Raw genomic sequence first — 19,035 nt, forward strand, 5'->3', positions numbered from 1 at the left:
GGGGCTGTAAATTCCCATGATGTGGACTGGGGTGCTCAGGAGAGGGAGGCAGTGCTGGGGCTTTGAGATCCTTTCTGCCGGGCTGTGATGTGGCTGGAGGAGCAGGTGGGATCTGGCCTCTCTGGTGGGGAAGGGTAATTTGGTGTTTGAGATCATCTACCACCTGGGAGCGGGGTCAGAGCACTGATCACAGTTTACAAAGCACATGCCAGGGGCAGGCTGGCTGTCAGGCCCACAGCAGGGAGGCAGGGGTGCTGCCTGCCTTGGGGTCCCTTTCTGAGCCTCATTTTCCCATCTGTAAATTAGGTTGTGCCTGTGTGGGGTCTCTTGAGTGTATCTTTAGGTTCCTTCCTGTGGTTTCCTGCCTGGCCGGGCCCATCCCGTGCTGGGGTCCGCAGCATGTCACCTGTCCGTCACTCTGTAGGGAGCTCAGCTCCCATTGCTGCCTGAGCAGCTGGGGAGGGAAGCAGGAAGCGAGGCCTGCGGGAGTCTCGGAGTCACAGCCTTGGAGACATGGCTGGGAGCTGGCAGTGGCAGGGCAGCCGCAGCAGGGACAGTGCGATCTCCCAGCGCTGGGCTTCCCCATTTGCATTTCCGCTGTGCTAGATTTCTGGCTGTCCCGGATGACAGGGCTCCTTCCTCTGGTGTGGGGGGTGGGGCCTGGGCACTCCAGGACAGCTGCAGGAGGGACAAGAACCAGCTCTGAACTGGAGGGAGCCTGCGGCCTCTTCTAATTCCTCTCCAGCCAAGGGGCTTCAGGCTAGGCCCTTTCTCTCCTTGCACCTGCATTTCCTCATCAGCAAGATGTGATGAATGTTCCCTGCCTGTGCCTCCCACAGCTGTCAGCCAGAAAGCACATTCCATGTGCCAGGCCCTGGGTGGGGGCTTTTCATCCATGAGCTCATTTAATCCTTGAAACAGTCCTGTGGAGAAGGAAATATTATACCCATTTCACAGGCTCAGAGAGAAGTGAGTTGTCCGAAACCAGGCAGCTAGGAAGCAGGGAGCAGGGCTTCTAGTCTGGGGAGGTCTGATGCCCAGCCCCTGTGTGGGCAAAGTGGGGAAGGCAGGAATCATGATGGCATCTAGTACCAGGGAACTCGGAGGAGCGCCATCAGCCCCTGACTTACACTGCTAGGCTCTTCCGATATGGCCATGGTTTTGAGAGGCCAAACATGCTCATTCATCCATTCATTCATTCAGAATGCCTTGGCTGAGCATCTCCTCTGTCAGGGCCCTGTGTGTCTGTGATTATCTGATGGATTTGGCTCCCTCATGAGACTCTACCCTCCCCAAGGGCAGGGGCCATGTCTCCCTGGTTCATTGAGGCAGCCCCTCCCCTCCCCAGCATCTAGCACAGTGCCGGCACGTGGAGGTGTTCAATTCATATACATTAAGTGAACCAATGAAGTTTTGTCCAACTGGAGTGAGGGTTGGGGTCTTGGGTGAGGAGGAGAGAGGGCTGAAAAAGTTGGCAGACACCCTGGATCATGGGTGGCCTTGAGTGCCAGGGTGAGGAACCCAGCCTCGACCTGGGGAACCATGAGGTGTCACTGTAGGGTCGCCATCCAGGTTGTGTTTAGGAGGGTCCCTCTGGCTGCCTGTGAAAGAGAGCCAGAGAGGGAGCCAGGGGGCCGTGAGACCTTTAGTTAGGAGGCTGCTGCCAAGATTTGGGAGAGGAATGGCAGCAGCCCAGCCCAGGTGAGGGACTGATGTGACAGGGACGTCTAGAAGCAGGGGGCTTGGGCAGATTGACGATAGGGAAGAAGCTGGTGTGTGTGCGTACTGGGCCTTCCGACCCCATCCAGAGAGATTAGGCACCTTCTGCTCCATTTGTCCTGCCTGGACCTCTGGGAAACAGCCACAACCCCTGTCTGTCCTGGTGGCTGTGGTAGGCTGCCCCAGGGGCCAGAGCCAGCTGGGAGGTCATGGGGCCCAACTGAGTTCTAGACCTGTGCTCCCAGTGAAGGAAGAGCGGCCCCCGCTGGGACTGAGCAGATGGCCCTAGAGGAGACCTTGTGGGGCACTGCTCAGGAGCTCTGCCTCCTAGGACCACCATGACATGCTGCTGGAAGTGGAGCGGGACAAAGCCATCACCGACAGAGTCATCCTCCTCCAGAAGGTCATCCGGGGGTTCAAAGACAGGTGCGTGTTCCCACCAGCTCCTCCGCTCCTCAGCCCACATACAGGTGTACGTGTGGTGTTTGGCTCTCCTCTGCTCTGCCTGCATGAACACTAGGAAAAAAACATGTTCACCTATGAAACAAGTGCACACATGCATAGCATACACACATGATCATGTAAACACAGAGGAACACAGATACATGATTTACATGGACCCATAGTGCCATGTAAGCCAAATAATGCAATACATTCACCTACATACGCACATGCACACATAGATACATGAGACTCACATGTGGACCCACTGTTCATTTCAGATGCTGATGAAATTTTGCAAAGAGGAAATTTGAGATTTTATAAATCATTAATACAAAATGTGTCTCATATTCTATGTAAGGGATATGTGTACACGTGACAATTCACAAATGTGCAGGACTGACTCCAAAGTGTGATTAAAGCTCTGCAAAAATTCCACAACACACCCCTTTGCAGTTCATATGGTCACTCTCTCCCTTCTTCCACTCATCCACCCACCTACCCATCAATACATCCATTCACCCACCCACCTACCCACCCATCCATCCATCCATCCATCCGCCCACCTATTCACCCATCCATCCATCCATCCATCCATCCATCCATCCGCCCACCTAGTCATCCATCCATCCATCCATCCATCCATCCATCTGTCCATCCATCCATCCGCCCACCTATCCATCCATTCATCCATCCATCCATCCGCCCACCTAGTCACTCATCCATCCACCCATCCATTCATTCATCCATTCATCCATCTATTCATTCACTCACCAACCCATCCACCATCCATCCATCCATCTACCCACCTACCCACCTACCCATTCACTCATCCATCCATCTACCCACCCATTCACTCATCCATCCACCCACCCACCCACCCGCCCATTCACTCATCCATCCACCCACTCACCCACCCACCCGCCCATTCACTCATCCATCCACCCATTCACTCATCCATCCACCGACCCCCCCACCCACCCGCCCATTCACTCATCCATCCACCCGCCCACCCGCCCATTCGCTCATCCACCCACCCGCTCATACGCCCACCCGCCCACCCGCCCACCTGCCCACCCGCCCACCTGCCCATTCGCTCATCCGCCCACTCGCTCACCCACCCATTCGCTCATCCATCCACTCGCTCATCCATCCACCCATCCATTCACCCAGCCACCTACCCACCTACCCACCTGTCCGTCTGTCCGTCCATCCATCCATCCATCCACCCACCCGCCCACCTATTCACCCATCTATCCATCCATCCATCTGCCCACCTATTCACCCATCTATCCATCCATCTATCTATCCATCTGTCCTTCTATCCATCCGTCCACCCATCCATCCATCCATCCATCCATCCATCCATCCATCCATCCATCCATCCATCTGCCCACCTATTCACCCATCTATCCATCCATCTATCTATCCATCTGTCCATCTATCCATCTGTCCACCCATCCATCCATCCATCCATCCATCCACCCACCTAGTCACTCATCCATCCACCCATCCACCCACCCATTCATTCATCCATTCATCCATCTATTCACCCACCAACCCATCCACCATCCATCCATCCATCCATCCATCCACCCATCCACCCATCCACCCATCCACCCATCCACCCATCCACCCATCCACCCATCCACCCACCTACCCATTCATTCCTCCATTCATCCATTCACCCATCCACCCACCCACTCCCACAGTTGCTCATTTGCTTATGTGTGTCTCCAAGCATTGACTTGTTGGTTCACTTGCATACTTGCACACCCATCCTTCACTCTTCCTTTATTTATTTCTACATTCAGCAGAACCCTGCTGTCTGTGCGTGGTATCTGTCCTCTATCAGGCTGAAGATGACTGTTCTCCTGTAGAAGCAGCCTGCTGTGTGCAGGGGGAACAGCACTGGGCTCACTTAGGGTCAGTCAGAAGACACGGGCTCTAGTCCCAACCTATCAAGTCTCAGTAGCCTCATGTATAAAATGAGGAAGTTAGACTGTTCAAAGTTTTGATCTTTATATTATTTTAGTTACTTATTTTTTCATACATTTATTCATTCAACAAATACCTTTTGAATGTCTACCTTCATGGGCTTATGTGACAGGCCTGTGGGGCAGGCAGGGCAGGCATTATTCTACGCATTGTATGGATGAGGAAGCTGAGGCACAGAGGTTATGTGCCTTGCCCAAGGTCACATAGCTAGGAAGTCACAGAGCTGGGACTCAGCATGCCCTTCTGATCCCAAACCCACCTGTACCCTGGCTGCCTCTGGACACTGCTAACCCATGCCACTACTGCTGTTTCAGGTCTAACTTCCTGAAGCTGAAGAATGCTGCCACACTGATCCAGAGGCACTGGCGGGGTCACAACTGTAGGAAGAACTACGGGCTGGTGAGCCTCCCCATGGGCTGCTCTTGCCCAAACAGGCCTTTGAACCCAGCCTTGCTGCCATGGCAGCGGGACTGGCCTGCACCCAGGCAGCACAGCCTGGCCTTGTTGGCCTCCTGCCACTGCCCTGGCCAGCCACTACCATTCCTCCAGCCCGAAGTCTCGATCTGGCTCTTGTGGCTTCTTCCAACTGGCCAGAAATGTTTGTTGCTCTCCTTCTGGAGTGTTTTTGGGGGTTGGGAGCACTCTGAGATTATTAGAGATCTCAGACGGGGCTGAGAGTGGCTGGGTCACATGGACCTCTCTCTGTGCAGCAGCTGGGCTTCGGGCTTGTTGGGGCTGAATGGGAAGCAGACTGGTTGGTTGCAGCTCCTGATCTAGGATTCTCTCAGGAGGGCCCCAACTCAGGGAGAGTCAAGGTCACCTAAAAATATGTTGCCTGAGAGCAAACAGAACTTTCTAACGATGGGGGAGCCCTAATCTGAAAGGAGACTGGGCCATGCCTTCTGGGGGGTGCCTGTCTGAGAGTGGAGGCCGGTGCCGTGGAAGCTCCTGCAGGCAGGGTCAGTCTGGAATGGGACAGCAGGCTCTGAGCACGAGGTGGCCGTCCTTGCAGATGCGTCTGGGCTTCCTGCGGCTGCAGGCCCTGCACCGCTCCCGGAAGCTGCACCAGCAGTACCGCCTGGCCCGCCAGCACATCATCCAGTTCCAGGCCCGCTGCCGCGCCTATCTGGTGCGCAAGGCCTTCCGCCACCGCCTCTGGGCTGTGCTCACCGTGCAGGCCTATGGCCGGGGCATGATCGCCCGCAGGCTGCACCAACGCCTCAGGGCCGAGGTGAGGGAGCAAGTCCATAGCACCTACAGCTCTGACCCCTGGGTGAGGAGTGTCCATGCATCACCCTCAGGTGTTGGCCAGGCAGCGGGACCTATGGGGGGGACCTGCGGTTATGCCTGCTCTGAGGAGTGAACAAACCTGGGACCAGACCCTCATTTCCATCCTCTCAGCCAAGGGCAGGGCTGGGACCTCAGTCGCTCTTGGGGATCTCTGGGAGACTGACAAAGATCTAGCCGGGCTTTTGGATCAGTGGTGCCTCCAACCCGCTGGGTGACCTAGAGAATTTCTTGGTTACCTCAGTTGTCCTATCTGCCAAATTATTTGGCAAAGTCATGCCCAGTTCCAGAAGAGTCGGGTGGGTGGAGCTGGCGGGAATCCCTGCAACAACAGCTACACGCACTTCCATGCCCTCTGGATGCCCCATTCCCTCAGTACCTGCGGCGCCTCGAGGCTGAGAAAATGCGGCTGGCAGAGGAAGAGAAGCTCCGGAAGGAGATGAGCGCCAAGAAGGCCAAAGAGGAGGCCGAGCGCAAGCATCAGGTGAGCCGAGAGCCTCCAGGCGCCTTAGGTGTCCACTTGCTGGCTTGTCCCCTCCCTGAGGCTGGCTGCTCATCTGTCACCAGGCGCTGCAGCCTTCCTTCCATCCTTCAGAGTGGCCACACTAGACCCACTCGGCCAGCATTGCCTGAGCTCTCGCTGGGCACGTGGTCCTGTGCCATGCAAAAGGACAGAGGGCTGTGGTGGCTCTGGAGGAAGAGGCCCAGGCCCTCAGCAGCCCCTTTCTAGTTGGGAGATAACACCCTGGTAAAAGCACAAGCCAGCTGACGGCACGAGGGTGCCACGCTGCCCAATAGAGAGCCACCAGCCACAGTGGCAACTGAACACTTGCAGTGTGGCCTGTCCGAATGACACAGTGCTTTAAGTGTGAAACACACACTAGATTTTGAAGACTTGGTGGGGAAAAAATGAGTATAAAATATCTCAGTATTATTTTTATAATGTGGATTACATGCTAAGTTAATATTTGGGAAATATTGAGTTAAATGTATTACTAAGACTAATCCCACCTATTCCTTTTTGCTTTTTAAAACGTGGCTACTACATGGGTGGCTCACATTATATTTCTATTGGGCAGCACTGGTCTAGAGCCTCAAGCCAATGGCCGTGGGATGTCTGGGTTGGTGTGGTCCCCATGGAGCAGGCTCCTGGAGGAGGTGGCTCCCTGAGAGCCCTGAAGGACGGGGCAGGATTGCTGTTTGGCTTGTTGAGAGGCCTCTGAGTGGCCCAGAGGTGGGGAAGTCAGAGGCTCCATTCTCCCCGGCGGTCAGGAGGTGGGGACTGAGGCCCTGGATGCTGCAGGGGCTCCCCAGGGAGAGTTTGTTCCCTGAGGCTGTGGCACCGGGGCTGACCCCGTGTCTTCTGTGTCACCCCAATTGCCCAGGAGCGCCTGGCTCAGCTGGCTCGTGAGGACGCTGAGCGGGAGCTGAAGGAGAAGGAGGCCGCTCGGCGGAAGAAGGAGCTCCTGGAGCAGATGGAAAGGGCCCGCCACGAGCCTGTCAATCACTCAGACATGGTGGACAAGATGTTTGGCTTCCTGGGGACTTCAGGTGGCCTGCCAGGCCAGGAGGGCCAGGCACCTAGTGGCTTTGAGGTACCAGGCTAGGGGAAGGGGCTCCAGAGGCCCACACACACCGCTTGTGCTGATCCTCCCTCCTTCTGTGCCCTTGGCCTTAAAGCCCACCCAGCCCCTCTGAGCAGTGGGGAGCAGAGATGAACTGGGTCCGGGCTGCAGATCCCAGGTCCTGTCCCTCTCCAAGGCCCTTGTCAAGTATTTTTTTTTTTTTTTTTTTTTTTTTTTTTGAGATGGGATCGTACCCTGTTGCTCAGGCTGGAGTGCAGTGGCATGATCACAGCTCACTGCAGCCTTGAACTTCTGGGCTCAGGCGATCCTCCCGCCTGAGCTTCCCGAGTAGCTGGGACTCCAGGGCATACCTCTTGTCTCCTTCAGGACCTGGAGCGAGGGCGGAGGGAGATGGTGGAGGAGGACCTGGATGCAGCCCTGCCCCTGCCTGACGAGGATGAGGAGGACCTCTCTGAGTATAAATTTGCCAAGTTTGCTGCCACCTACTTCCAGGGGACAACCACGCACTCCTACACCCGGCGGCCGCTCAAACAGCCACTGCTCTACCATGATGACGAGGGTGACCAGCTGGTAAGGCCTGCCTGCCGCTAGGTCACTGGTGGGTGGGGCCAGGGCTGGAGCTATGGACTCTGCTGCTGGTGGTGGCCGTAGGTGATGAGGGTGGTGGGTCCCTGGGGGCCAGGGACCAGGTCTGACTATAGTCTTCACTGCGGTGCCCAGCCTGAGGGCTGACCATGCAGGAGGGGGTGTCTCCAGCCCGCTCCCCAAACCACCAGGTCATTTTGACAGCTTTAGCAATGTCCTCCGCTCTGGCCTCTGACATGCGCGCTCTGGCCTCTGACATGTGCACTCTGCCCCAGGCAGCCCTGGCGGTCTGGATCACCATCCTCCGCTTCATGGGGGACCTCCCTGAGCCCAAGTACCACACAGCCATGAGTGACGGCAGTGAGAAGATCCCTGTGATGACCAAGATTTACGAGACCCTGGGCAAGAAGACGTACAAGAGGGAGCTGCAGGCCCTGCAGGGCGAGGGCGAGGTGAGGTCAAGGTGCCCTCTGGCTGATGTCCCTCCCAGGCCGACAGGGAGGGCTGCTGGCATCACCAGCCTTGGGCTCCTCTGCAGAAAAAGGATCCTATAATTCATCTCTGCCTCACCGACCCCTGCCTGCCACCCTCCTTTGTCTACTTGTGGGAACAAATGTTTGAAACTTTTATAAACGGTAAAGTGCTGACCATAACTGAGGGGCCTCATGGCAGAGCAGACAGGGGCTTTGCAGTTGGAGCCAGCTCCCGTACTATGTTTTTCTGAGTCTCAGTTTTCCTGACTGCCAGTTGGCTAGTGGGGGTGCAAGGGTAGGGGTGAGCAGGTGGACGGTGGCAGTGTGGGGGACAACCTGTAAGCTTCACGTGGAAGCGAGACGGTTCCCCGCAAAGTCTTGCTGTCGGGGGTCTCGACATTGCTTTCTGCTCAGCCACTTGACCCTGATCCCTGCTGGTCCTGCAGGCCCAGCTCCCCGAGGGCCAGAAGAAGAGCAGTGTGAGGCACAAGCTGGTGCATTTGACTCTGAAAAAGAAGTCCAAGCTCACAGAGGAGGTGAGGGCAGACGCTGGGGGTCTGGCAGCCCACGGGTGGCTGCCTTAGGTGGTCTAGGCTGGAGCACAGCTGAGCTGGGGGCCCACGGAAGCAGGAGCAGGAGTGGACACCGTCTGTCCTCAGGGGTCTTGGCTGGCCAGGGACAGGACAACATGGGGGGGTTGGTGGGTGATCAGGCAGACAGGAGTGTCTGAAGAGGGTGGGATCTCAGGCTTGGGGTGGGAAGGGCTTCCTAGCAGAGGGCACTGAGCAGGGGAGGCTAGTAGCAGCACAGGTGAGAGGGAATACACTTCCAGCCGGGCGCAGACCCGAGGCACTTGGTCCAAGGACCTTTGAGGCATGGGCGCTTTCTGTGGAACAAGAGTGCTCATTGAGCATGAACGGGATTAATTTATTTGAATTCATTCTTCAGCCACTTTGCCTTTTCTGGGCACTGTCCCAGCCCTTGTGCTCTGGGGTTGTCCAGGCTGGTGTGTGTGTGGCAGGGGAGGATACATTGGAGAGGCAGTCACAAACCAAGGCATTCATGGCCTTGGGGGCTAGGCCCCCATCCCCACATTTGCACAATCCAGTCCCTCTGCCTGAAACTCCTCCTTTCTCTGCCTGGGGTCACCTCCTCCAGGAAGCCTCCCCAGCTCCTCCACTGCAGAGTCAGGGGCTCCCACTTCACCTCTGCCCTTGTCCTGTCCCCACCTGAGGCACAAATCCAGCCTTGCAGGTGTGTGGCCTCAGATTTGAATCCCAGCTCTGCCGCTTAGTATTCAAGGGACCCAGGGAAGAAAATGCCCACTCCGTGGGGTCCTGGGAAGAAGGCAGAAATGGCAGCCGAGGGTGTTCAGTGGTGCTCCCTGTCTGCACAACCCACTCCTGCCGCTCGCCTCTCGCTCACCCTACATCCTCTGGGCAGAGCTCGGGGCTTGTGCTGTGGGCTGTGTGGGATGAGAGAGGAGAAACATCTCATAAGAACTGGTGTGAGGCTGGTCACATTGGGGCTAAGGGTGTGGGTGACAGGGTGGTGGTGACTGGTGGTTGGAACCTGGGGTATACTCCAGGTGCCACAGTTCTGTTGTGGGGGGGCACCCCAGAGAGATAGGGGTCCCGCTTGGAGTCAGAGGATCATGTCCCTGTCCTGGCTGAGAGGACCTCCCTGGGGTGGAGTGGGGTGTGGGGTGCAGGGTATCGAGGAGATGGCCAGAGGAGCTCTGTCCCCAGAAGTGGGTGGCACCGGGCCAGTGTGCCCTGGCTGTGTGGGCCAGTTATTGTATTGGCCCAGCATCTGCTGTGCATGTGGCAGGGGTAATGACAGTGATGGGGAGCCCAGTTCTTCTGCTCACTCCTTAGATTCTGCTTTCTGGGGAGCAGGCAGCCTCGGGTGCTGGTGCCCTGGCTGGCAGGGGAACACCCCTAACTTCACCTGCCCTGTCCTCTCCCTCTGGCCCAGGTGACCAAGAGGCTGCATGACGGGGAGTCCACAGTGCAGGGCAACAGCATGCTGGAGGACCGGCCCACCTCCAACCTGGAGAAGCTGCACTTCATCATCGGCAATGGCATCCTGCGGCCAGCACTCCGGTCAGTGCTGGGAGGCGGGGGCACCGGGGCCTGAAAGTCTTTTGGTGGCTGAGTGGTGCCTCTGTCAACCTAGCAAGAGATTAAGCCAAGCAGGCCTGGGTTTGGCTTTGCTGCTAGCTAGTTGGCTGAGTTAGGACCTTGGTGGAGTTATTTCATCTCTCTAAGCCTCTGATTCCTTGTCTGTAAAGGGGGAATCCTAAAACAGGCATCCCTTGGAGATACTGCAGATTCAGTTGAAGGCCACAGAAATAAATATCACAATAAAGAGAGCCGCACAAATATTTTGTTTCCCAGTGCATATAAAAGTCATATTTATACTATAGTCTATGAAGTATGAAATAGCATTATGTCTAAAAAATGTAGACACCTTGATTAGAAAATAATGCCAAAAATGCTAATGGTCATCTGAAAGTTGTATCTATTTGCTGAAGGGTCTTGCCTTGAGGTTGATGGCTGCTGACTGATCAGAGTGGTGGTTGCTGAAGGTTGGGGTGGCTGCGACAATTTATTAAGATAAGACAACAGTGAGATTTGCTGCATAAATGGACTCTTCCTTTCACACAAAATTTCTCTGTAGCATGCAATGCTGTTTGACAGCATTTTACCCACAGTAGAACTTCTTTCAAAATTGGAGTCAATCCTCTCAAACCCTGCTGCTGCTTTATCAATTAAGTTGATGCAATATTCTAAGTCCTTTGTTGTCATTTCAACAATGTTCGCAGCATCTTCACCAGTAGATTCCATCTCAAGAAACCACTTCCTTTGCTCATCCATAAGCGGCAATTCCTCATCCACTGAAATTTGATCATGACATTGCAGCAACTCAGTCCCATCCTCAGGCCCCCCTTCTCATTCTAGTTCTCTTGCTATTTATTTCCACCACATCTGCAGTTACTTCCTCTTGAAGTCTTGAGCCCCTCAGTCATTCATGAAGGTTGGAATCCACTTCTTCTACGCTCCTATTGATGTTAATAATTTGACCTCCTTCCATGAGTCATGAATGTTCTGAATGGCATCGAGAATAGTGAATACTTTCCAGAAGCTTTTCCATTGATTTTGCCCAGATCCACCAGAGGAATCACTATCTATGGCAGCAATAGTCTTATAAAATGTATTTCTTAAATAAGACTTGAAAGCCAAAATTACTCCTTGATCCATAGGTTGCAGGATGGATGTTGCACTAGCAGGCATGAAAATAACATTCATCTCCTTGTATATCATTCTTTTTTTTGTTTGTTTTGAGACAGAGTCTCACTCTGTTGCCCAAGCTGGAGTGCAGTGGCGCCATCTCAGCTCACTGCAACCTCTGCCTTCTGGGTTCAAGCAATTCTCCTGCCTCAGCCTTCCGAGTAGCTGGGACTACAGGTGTCCACCACCACATCCAGCTAATTTTTGTGTTTTTAGTAGAGATGGGGTTTCACCATGTTGGCCAGGCTGGTCTTGAACTCCTGACCCTGTGATCCACGTGCCTCAGCCTCCCAAAATGCTGGGATTACAGGTGTGAGCCCCTGCACCCAGCCCCTTGTACATCATTTTTAAGGGCCCTAGAATTTTTGGAATGGTCACTGAGCATTGGCTTCAATTGAAAGTCAGCAGTGCATTAGCTCCTGACAGGAGAGTCAGCCTGTCTTTTGAAGCCTTGAAGCCAGCCATTGACTTCTCTCTAGCTGTGAAAGTCCTAGATGACATCTTCTTCCAATAGAAGGCTGATTAATCTACATGGAAAATCTGTTGTTGAGTGTAATCACCTTCATCAATGATTCGAGCTAGGCCTTCTGGAAAACTTGTTGCTGCTTCTCCACCAGCACTTGTTGCTTCACCTTGCACTTTTATATTTTGGAGACAGCTTCTTGCTTTAAACCTCATGAGGCAATCTCTGTGAGCTTCCAACTTACCTTCTGCAACTTCCTTACCTCTCTCAGCCTTCATAGAATTGAAGAGAGAGCCTCCCTCTAGATTAGGCTTTGGCTTAAGGGAATGTTGTGGCTGGTTTGATCTATTCAGACCCCTAAAATTTTCTCCATATCAGCAAATAAGGCTGTTTCACTTTCCTATCATTTGTGTGTTCACTGGAGTAGCATTTTTGATGTCCTTCAGGAACTATTCCTTTGCATTCACAAGTTGGTTAACTGCTTGGCACAAGAGGCCCAGCTTTTGGTCTCTCTCGGCTTTCAACATACTTTCCTCTCTAATCATTTCTAGCTTTTGGTTAAAAGTGAAAAATGTTCGACGCTTCCTTTCACTTGAACACTTAGAGGCCATTTTAGGGTTATTAATTGGCCTAATTTCAATATGAATGTGTCTCAGGGAATCAGGAGGCGTGAGGAGAGGGAGTGAGATGGGGGAATGGCTGGTCGGTAGAGCAGTCAGAACACATCTAACATTTATCGATTAGGTTTGCCATCTTCTATGGGCACGATTCATGGTGCACAAAACAATTACAATAGTAACATTAAAGATTAGTGATCACAGATCACAGCAAATATAATAATAAAGAGATATTTCTAGTATTGCCAAAATGTGACAGAAACATGAAGTGAGCACATGCTGTTGGAGAAATGGTGCTGGTAGACTTGCTCCATGCAGAGTCGTCATAAACCAATTTGTAAAAAATGCAATGTCTGCGAAGTGTAATAAAGTGAAGTACAGTAAAATGAGGTGTGCCTGCAGTAGCTACCTCATACATAGGCTTGTGGGAAGATAAAGCTATGAAAACTGTGTAGCACCAGACCTGGAGCATAGTAAGCACCCCATAGATGGTAGCTTTGATCATCATCATCCAACATGCATTTCCTGCTTTAACCCCGCTGCCGCCAGCTCACCTCCAGTCACCCACCCTAGGCTCACGGTCAGGGTTACTGTGCCTGGGAATCCTGCAAGTACCTCCTTCCCCACAGGGCCAGGAGAGGCCTTTACCTAGGTCCCTGGGGTTTTGGGGAGTTGAAGGGAAGACCGAGGCGTCACCAGGAGCCACCAAAAAATCAACTCAGCTGATGAGAGTAGGGCTAGGACTTTTCTGAGAACAGTCTCTGCATAGGACAGGTCTGTCGGGAGAGCTGATGCCATGAATGTGTGCATGCTGGTTGGGAGGACAGCAGGATGAGGCAGGGGCCTAGCCCCACTTTCCTGATGGGGAAACTGAGGTCCAGAGTAGGGAAGAGATTTGCCCAGGGGTCACTAGGCCTCCTGCCTCCTATCAGGCCCCCGTTTTTATCTCCCCAGGGCTAGTCACTACCTCACCGGGGTGGCCACACTGTCCAGGGCCACCTGCCAACAGGAGAAAAAGGCAGCTGCTGCAGGCGTGTCTCAGGGGCAAGAATTTGCCTCCAAATTATCTCACCATCATACCTAAAGCTGACACTTCTAGAAAACACGGTGCCAGGAGCCCTGAACCAAGAGTCCAAAGGCTGGGGTGTCAACTCCTTGAGGGGCCTCACACGGCTAATCCCTCCCTGCTCTCAGCCTCTGTCTCCCCATCTGTAAAGTGAGTGGAGACTCCCAGCTGCAGGTGATAATGTCTCGCTAGTCTGTGGCAAGGTGGGAAAAGGAGGGATGTTTCTAAAGCTAAACTTGTTTTCTTTAAAGGACTGCTCTGAGACTTTGCCCTTCCTACTGTTTGGAAATTTAAAATTATCTTTGTTTTATGAGATAATTGGGATCTAGATAGTGGGCAGGTTGTGTGTGTTATAAACGTTCTCATTTATCATGATTAAAAAAATGGGTAACTTCAGAATTTTCTTTGAAATTAGAAACTCTCCAAACTGTTGACCACTGAATTAGGTAATCCCAGCCCTGTCCTTTGGGAGAGAAGAGCAGCAGTGAGTGCCCCCTGGCGGTCACTGCATCGTCATGGGTCGTGCCCTTGTCCTTGAACAAGCAGGCTGCAGTCTTAGAGTACCCAGTTTGCAGAAGAGAAGAACCATTCCCAAGAACAAGGACAGCAATAATTGCAGCTGGCACTTATGAGGGGTTCACTGTGCCTGGCACTGTGCTAGGTACGTCATAAGCCTTGGCTCATTCATCTTCACAGCAATCTTGTAAGGATTCCTCTAAAATGAACACCAAAAAATTACCTTAATTGTTTTCATCCCATTACAAAAGTCATACCTGGCCCCTTAAGTGTTCAGACATTACAGAAATATACCAGAGACAAAGTCCCTACTCATTCCATCCCCCAGTGACACCCCAGGATGCTTTTCCTGTTTCTGCTTTGTCCGTTGCCATGGGTAGTAGTTGCACCTGCTGCCGTGACTATGGGCTGGGATCAGAGAGGCGAATTCACCTGCCTGGGCCACCAGCTGGTTAGGAACGAGGCAGAGGCGGGCACTGTGCTTCTCATTAGCATGGTCACCTGTGGCTGTGGCTGCTGAGCCCAGAGCAGTATAGCACCACCCTGGATGGTGGGGCCCTGGCTGTGGGAACTGGATTGGAGTTGGGGAGGTGCTTTATGCCTGATGATCCTGCCTCCAAAGCCAGACCCCAGCCCTTGGCTCAGCCCTGCCACCCAGCCTCACTCTGCCTCCTCCCGGGTGGTCTTGGCAAGTTGGAGAGGACAGCTGTGTGGTGTCCCATCGGCTGCTAGGAGGAGGTGGGGACCGGGGCTGTTCCTCTGGGGTGATTCCCCCTCCGTTGCCCTGCTGCCTGCCCAGGGACGAGATCTACTGCCAGATCAGCAAGCAGCTGACCCACAACCCCTCCAAGAGCAGCTATGCCCGGGGCTGGATTCTCGTGTCTCTCTGCGTGGGCTGTTTCGCCCCCTCCGAGAAGTTTGTCAAGGTAGGAAGGTGCCTGGCCTCCTGGAGTGGGAAGGAGAGCTAGGCCCTGTCCCAGCACTGTGGGGAGAGCAATAGCCAGGGGCTCCAAAGGGCCTGGTCACAAGGCCCACCCGGCCACCCCCTACTGAGCCCCATCTTCCTGGCAACCCCTCCTCTCAGGCAGCCACCTCTTTGCCCCACACTCCCCTCAGCCCCATTCTACTTAGGAGGGGGCTGAGTCTGACAGGAGGAGTGTGTCCCAGGCCCTCTGCACCCTCGTCTTGGGGCAGGCCCTGGGCGCTAGGGTCAGAATGGAGCACATCATGGCAGGATCAACCCGACTGGCTGGTGCTGTGAAGGGGTATGGGGAGGAGCCGCTAGGCTAAGCTAGCGGGAGGTGGGGGAGGCCACAGACGTGGCTGGAAACAGGTGGTGGAGCTGAGAGGGTAGGGAAGCCACAGAAAGCAGCCTGGCCTGGAGGAGCAGCCTCCAAGTGCCAGGAGGGCCTGGTGGCTGCCCTCAGAATCCACATGGGGAGCCCCAGGGGCCGCGGTGGGGCCGCCTCAGCGGGTGCTCTGGCTGCAGTACCTGCGGAACTTCATCCATGGGGGCCCGCCCGGCTACGCCCCATACTGTGAGGAGCGTCTGAGGAGGACCTTTGTCAATGGGACACGGACACAGCCGCCCAGCTGGCTGGAGCTGCAGGTTCGTGCGTGTGTGTGCATGTGCACAAGAGTGTGTGAGTGTGTGCATGTGTGCGCACGTGTGTAAATGCATGTGTGTGTGTGTGTCCAGTGCACTCGAGTGCCCCAGAAACATTCCCTGTTTTGAGATTCTGTGATTCCTCAAGCACCTACCCTCAAGTTCTGGAACCCCAGGCCTATAGGAACAGAAAAGCCCCCAAAGGATGAGGAACTCCATTTGCTGGCCTTACGGTCAAGATGACTTGGGCAAAGGAGATTCCCTCTGTGTCTCAATGCCTTTACCTACCACATGGTGAAGGTTATATGAAGTGATAGCAGAGACCCCTGGCCTGTGGCAGTGCCTGACCTCTCAGCCCCAGGCCCTGGCTCAGGGGTCCTAAAGGTCCCATTGGTGTGGTGTGCACAGCAGGGCTCCCTGGACACCTGTGATGGGGACAAGCAGTGTCCCAGTGAGGTGCTGGGGCCTGGAGCGCTGGGGCAGCTCCAACCCCACAGAAAGCAGAAAGCCAAAGTCCAGAGAGGCAAGCAGGTCTGAAGGGAAGGGACCCCACAAACCCTCTTGGGGCACTTCCAGGCCACCAAGTCCAAGAAGCCAATCATGTTGCCCGTGACATTCATGGACGGGACCACCAAGACCCTGCTGACGGACTCGGCGACCACGGCCAAGGAGCTCTGCAACGCGCTGGCCGACAAGATCTCTCTCAAGGACCGGTTCGGGTTCTCCCTCTACATTGCCCTGTTTGACAAGGTATGGCTGCCCGAAAGCACCTCCTCCCGGCCCCACTCCGGGCCGCCAGTGCTGCCACCTACTGGCCGGGGCTATTCACCCTTGAGCACCTCGGTTTCCCCCTGAGCCTGTGCTAATTGGCTCTGCCTGACTCCTCAGTACCGCCGAGAACTCGGCCAGGTGCGGTGGTTCACGCCTGTAATCCCAGCACTTCGGGAGGCTGAGGCAGGCAGATCACAAAGTCAGGAGTTCAAGACCAGCCTGGCTAATGTAGTGAAACCTCGTCTCTACTAAAAATACAAAAATTAATGGGGCACGGTGGTGCACACCTGTAGTCCCAGCTACTCAGGAGGCTGAGGCAGGAGAATCACTTGAACCCAGGAGGTGGAGGTTGTGGTGAGCTGAGATCCCACCACTGCACTCCAGCTTGGGCGACAGAGCGAGACTCCATCTCAAAAAACAAAACAAAACAAAAACAAAAAACAACTGCTGAGAGCTCTTCAGCACCCGAGGGAAAACCCAGCAGTACGATGTCCTCAGTCCTGTGTCCTCAGGCCCAGTGAATCCTCTCCTGGTGCTGAAGGAAGAGCATGGCCCAGGCTGATGGGAGGGCTGCGCAGCCCTTGTATGCAGATGGGAGTGGAATTCCCTCTCAGGTTGCTATGGCATCTGATGGAGAAACTCCTCAGCAAACGGGAGTTCTTCACACTTGCCCTCAAGCAGCTGGAGCGCGTCCCACAGACTCACCTCAGAGGCTGGAGCCTCCTCGGCTGAGCGGGACCTGGGGCTTGGGTGATTTTGCCTCCACCCCCAGCAACGTCATGCTCAGCAGAGGGGCCCCCGCCCACAAGCCCAGGGGAGGTACCATGTTGCTGGACACAGTTTGCCTGGATTTTTCTCACCGATGCTCTTGTGTTTCCAGGTACTGTCTGTTCAGTTTCCCAAAAGGCTTCCACTAGAAAATGGGAATTCCCAAGTCACCGTGCCCAGAACTGAGGCTAGGAAGGCAATGATGGGGGTGGGGCTTAGAGCCCAGGGCTGGGATCTGGTCTGCCTCCTGGGGGCCTTGGACGTGTCCCTGCCCCTCGCTGGGCCTCGGTTTTCTGTCTGAACTGACCGTTGGCCCTGTCGAGGCTCCTCATAGTCCTTCCCTGACTCCGTGCCTGCTCCCCTCCCTGCTGTGCCCGCAGGTGTCCTCCCTGGGCAGCGGCAGTGACCACGTCATGGACGCCATCTCCCAGTGCGAGCAGTACGCCAAGGAGCAGGGCGCCCAGGAGCGCAACGCCCCCTGGAGGCTCTTCTTCCGCAAAGAGGTCTTCACGCCCTGGCACAGCCCCTCCGAGGACAACGTGGCCACCAACCTCATCTACCAGCAGGTGGTGCGAGGAGTCAAGTTTGGGGAGTACAGGTGTGAGAAGGTGAGTGGGAGGGAATCTTCCGCCAGGCTGGCTTGGCTCACAGCCTCCTGTTTTCCACGTTTGGGCTGAGTGCTCCTCTGTGAGCCATCATTAGCTCAGGCTGGGGTGAGCCTGACTGCAGTCAGGCACTCTTCAGGTGCCTGGATGGACACCGCCTATGTCAGGGGGCTTGTGAGGAGAGGCGAGATGGCGGGAGCCAGGGCTTCTGAGGATGTCCTGAATTCCGCCAGTGGAGGAGGCCCCCACCCTGCTGTAGTGACTGTGCGTGCTACAGAGGACATGCCGCAGGACCTGCTGCACCATTCTGAGTATATCTAGTAAGCGCTGCATTAAATAACAAATACAGCCATTCCTTGAGATCAGAATTTGCAAATGTGTATTCTTTTTTCTCCTTCTGAGGACAGGAGTTATGTGGTTGTTTTGTTTTTGATAATGGTAATGGTAGCTATGGTTCTGTTGGTGATTGTGGTGGAGGGATGAGAAAGGAGGTGGTGGAAATGAAGAGGATGGTTGGTGGTAGTAACGTTGGTGGAGGTAGTGATGGTGGAGATAGTGATGATGGTTGGTGGTGATGGTGGACGTAGCGATGGTGTTGGTACTGATGATGGTGGTGATGGTGGGTGGAGGTAGTGGTGGTGTTGGTGATGGTGGAGGTAGTGATGTTAGTGATGAGGTATTGGTACTGATGACACTGGTGATATTGGAGGTAGGGATGGTGTTGGTGATGGTGGAGGTAGTGATGGTGTTGGTGATGGTGGAGGTAGTGGTGGTGTTGGTGATGGTGGAGGTAGTGATGTTAGTGATGAAGTATTGTTGGTTCTGATGACACTGGTGATATTGGAGGTAGGGATGGTGTTGGTGATGGTGGTGGTTGCTGGTGATGGTGGAGGTAGTGATGGTGTCAGTGGTGATGACAGTGTTGTTGGTAATGATGATAGTGGTGATGGTAAAGGTAGTGATGGTGTTGACAATGACAGTGTTGTTGGTAATGATGGTGATGGTGGAGGCAGTGATGGTGTTGGTGATGACAGTGTTGTTGGTAGTGATGATGGTGGTGATGGTGGAGGCATAGTGTTGGTAGTGATGATGGTGGTGATGCTGGAGGCAGTAATGATGTTGGTGATAGTGTTGGTAGTGATGGTGGTGATGGTGGAGGTAGTGGTGGTAGTTTTGTTGGTGATAGTGGTGATGATAATGGTGGTATTGGTGGTAAGCAAATATTCAGGCGGAGTGCATTA

At 54.3% G+C, this 19,035-nt stretch overlaps 1 protein-coding gene across 5 annotated transcripts in view; it reads left to right on the top strand.

Moving 5' to 3' along the window:
* Positions 1-19,035, top strand: part of MYO7A (myosin VIIA) — an 88,690-nt gene that overhangs the window by 48,182 nt on the left and 21,473 nt on the right. For all 5 annotated transcript variants that reach the window (XR_008492268.1, XR_008492269.1, XM_054437814.2 and 2 more), the window contains exons 19-31: positions 2,051-2,145; positions 4,473-4,557; positions 5,171-5,389; positions 5,822-5,929; positions 6,831-7,040; positions 7,398-7,601; positions 7,892-8,068; positions 8,536-8,625; positions 10,067-10,194; positions 14,844-14,970; positions 15,534-15,653; positions 16,227-16,400; positions 17,570-17,797. Coding sequence is in view for 3 of the 5 variants with exons in the window: in XM_054437814.2 (XP_054293789.1) it covers positions 2,051-2,145; positions 4,473-4,557; positions 5,171-5,389; positions 5,822-5,929; positions 6,831-7,040; positions 7,398-7,601; positions 7,892-8,068; positions 8,536-8,625; positions 10,067-10,194; positions 14,844-14,970; positions 15,534-15,653; positions 16,227-16,400; positions 17,570-17,797 (1,965 nt within the window). In the remaining 2 variants the exon portion in view is untranslated. The remainder of the gene's footprint in view (positions 1-2,050; positions 2,146-4,472; positions 4,558-5,170; positions 5,390-5,821; positions 5,930-6,830; positions 7,041-7,397; positions 7,602-7,891; positions 8,069-8,535; positions 8,626-10,066; positions 10,195-14,843; positions 14,971-15,533; positions 15,654-16,226; positions 16,401-17,569; positions 17,798-19,035) is intronic.

Source organism: Pongo pygmaeus, chromosome 9 (genome assembly GCF_028885625.2).
Source record: "Pongo pygmaeus isolate AG05252 chromosome 9, NHGRI_mPonPyg2-v2.0_pri, whole genome shotgun sequence".
Classification (NCBI taxonomy): Eukaryota; Metazoa; Chordata; class Mammalia; order Primates; family Hominidae; genus Pongo; species Pongo pygmaeus.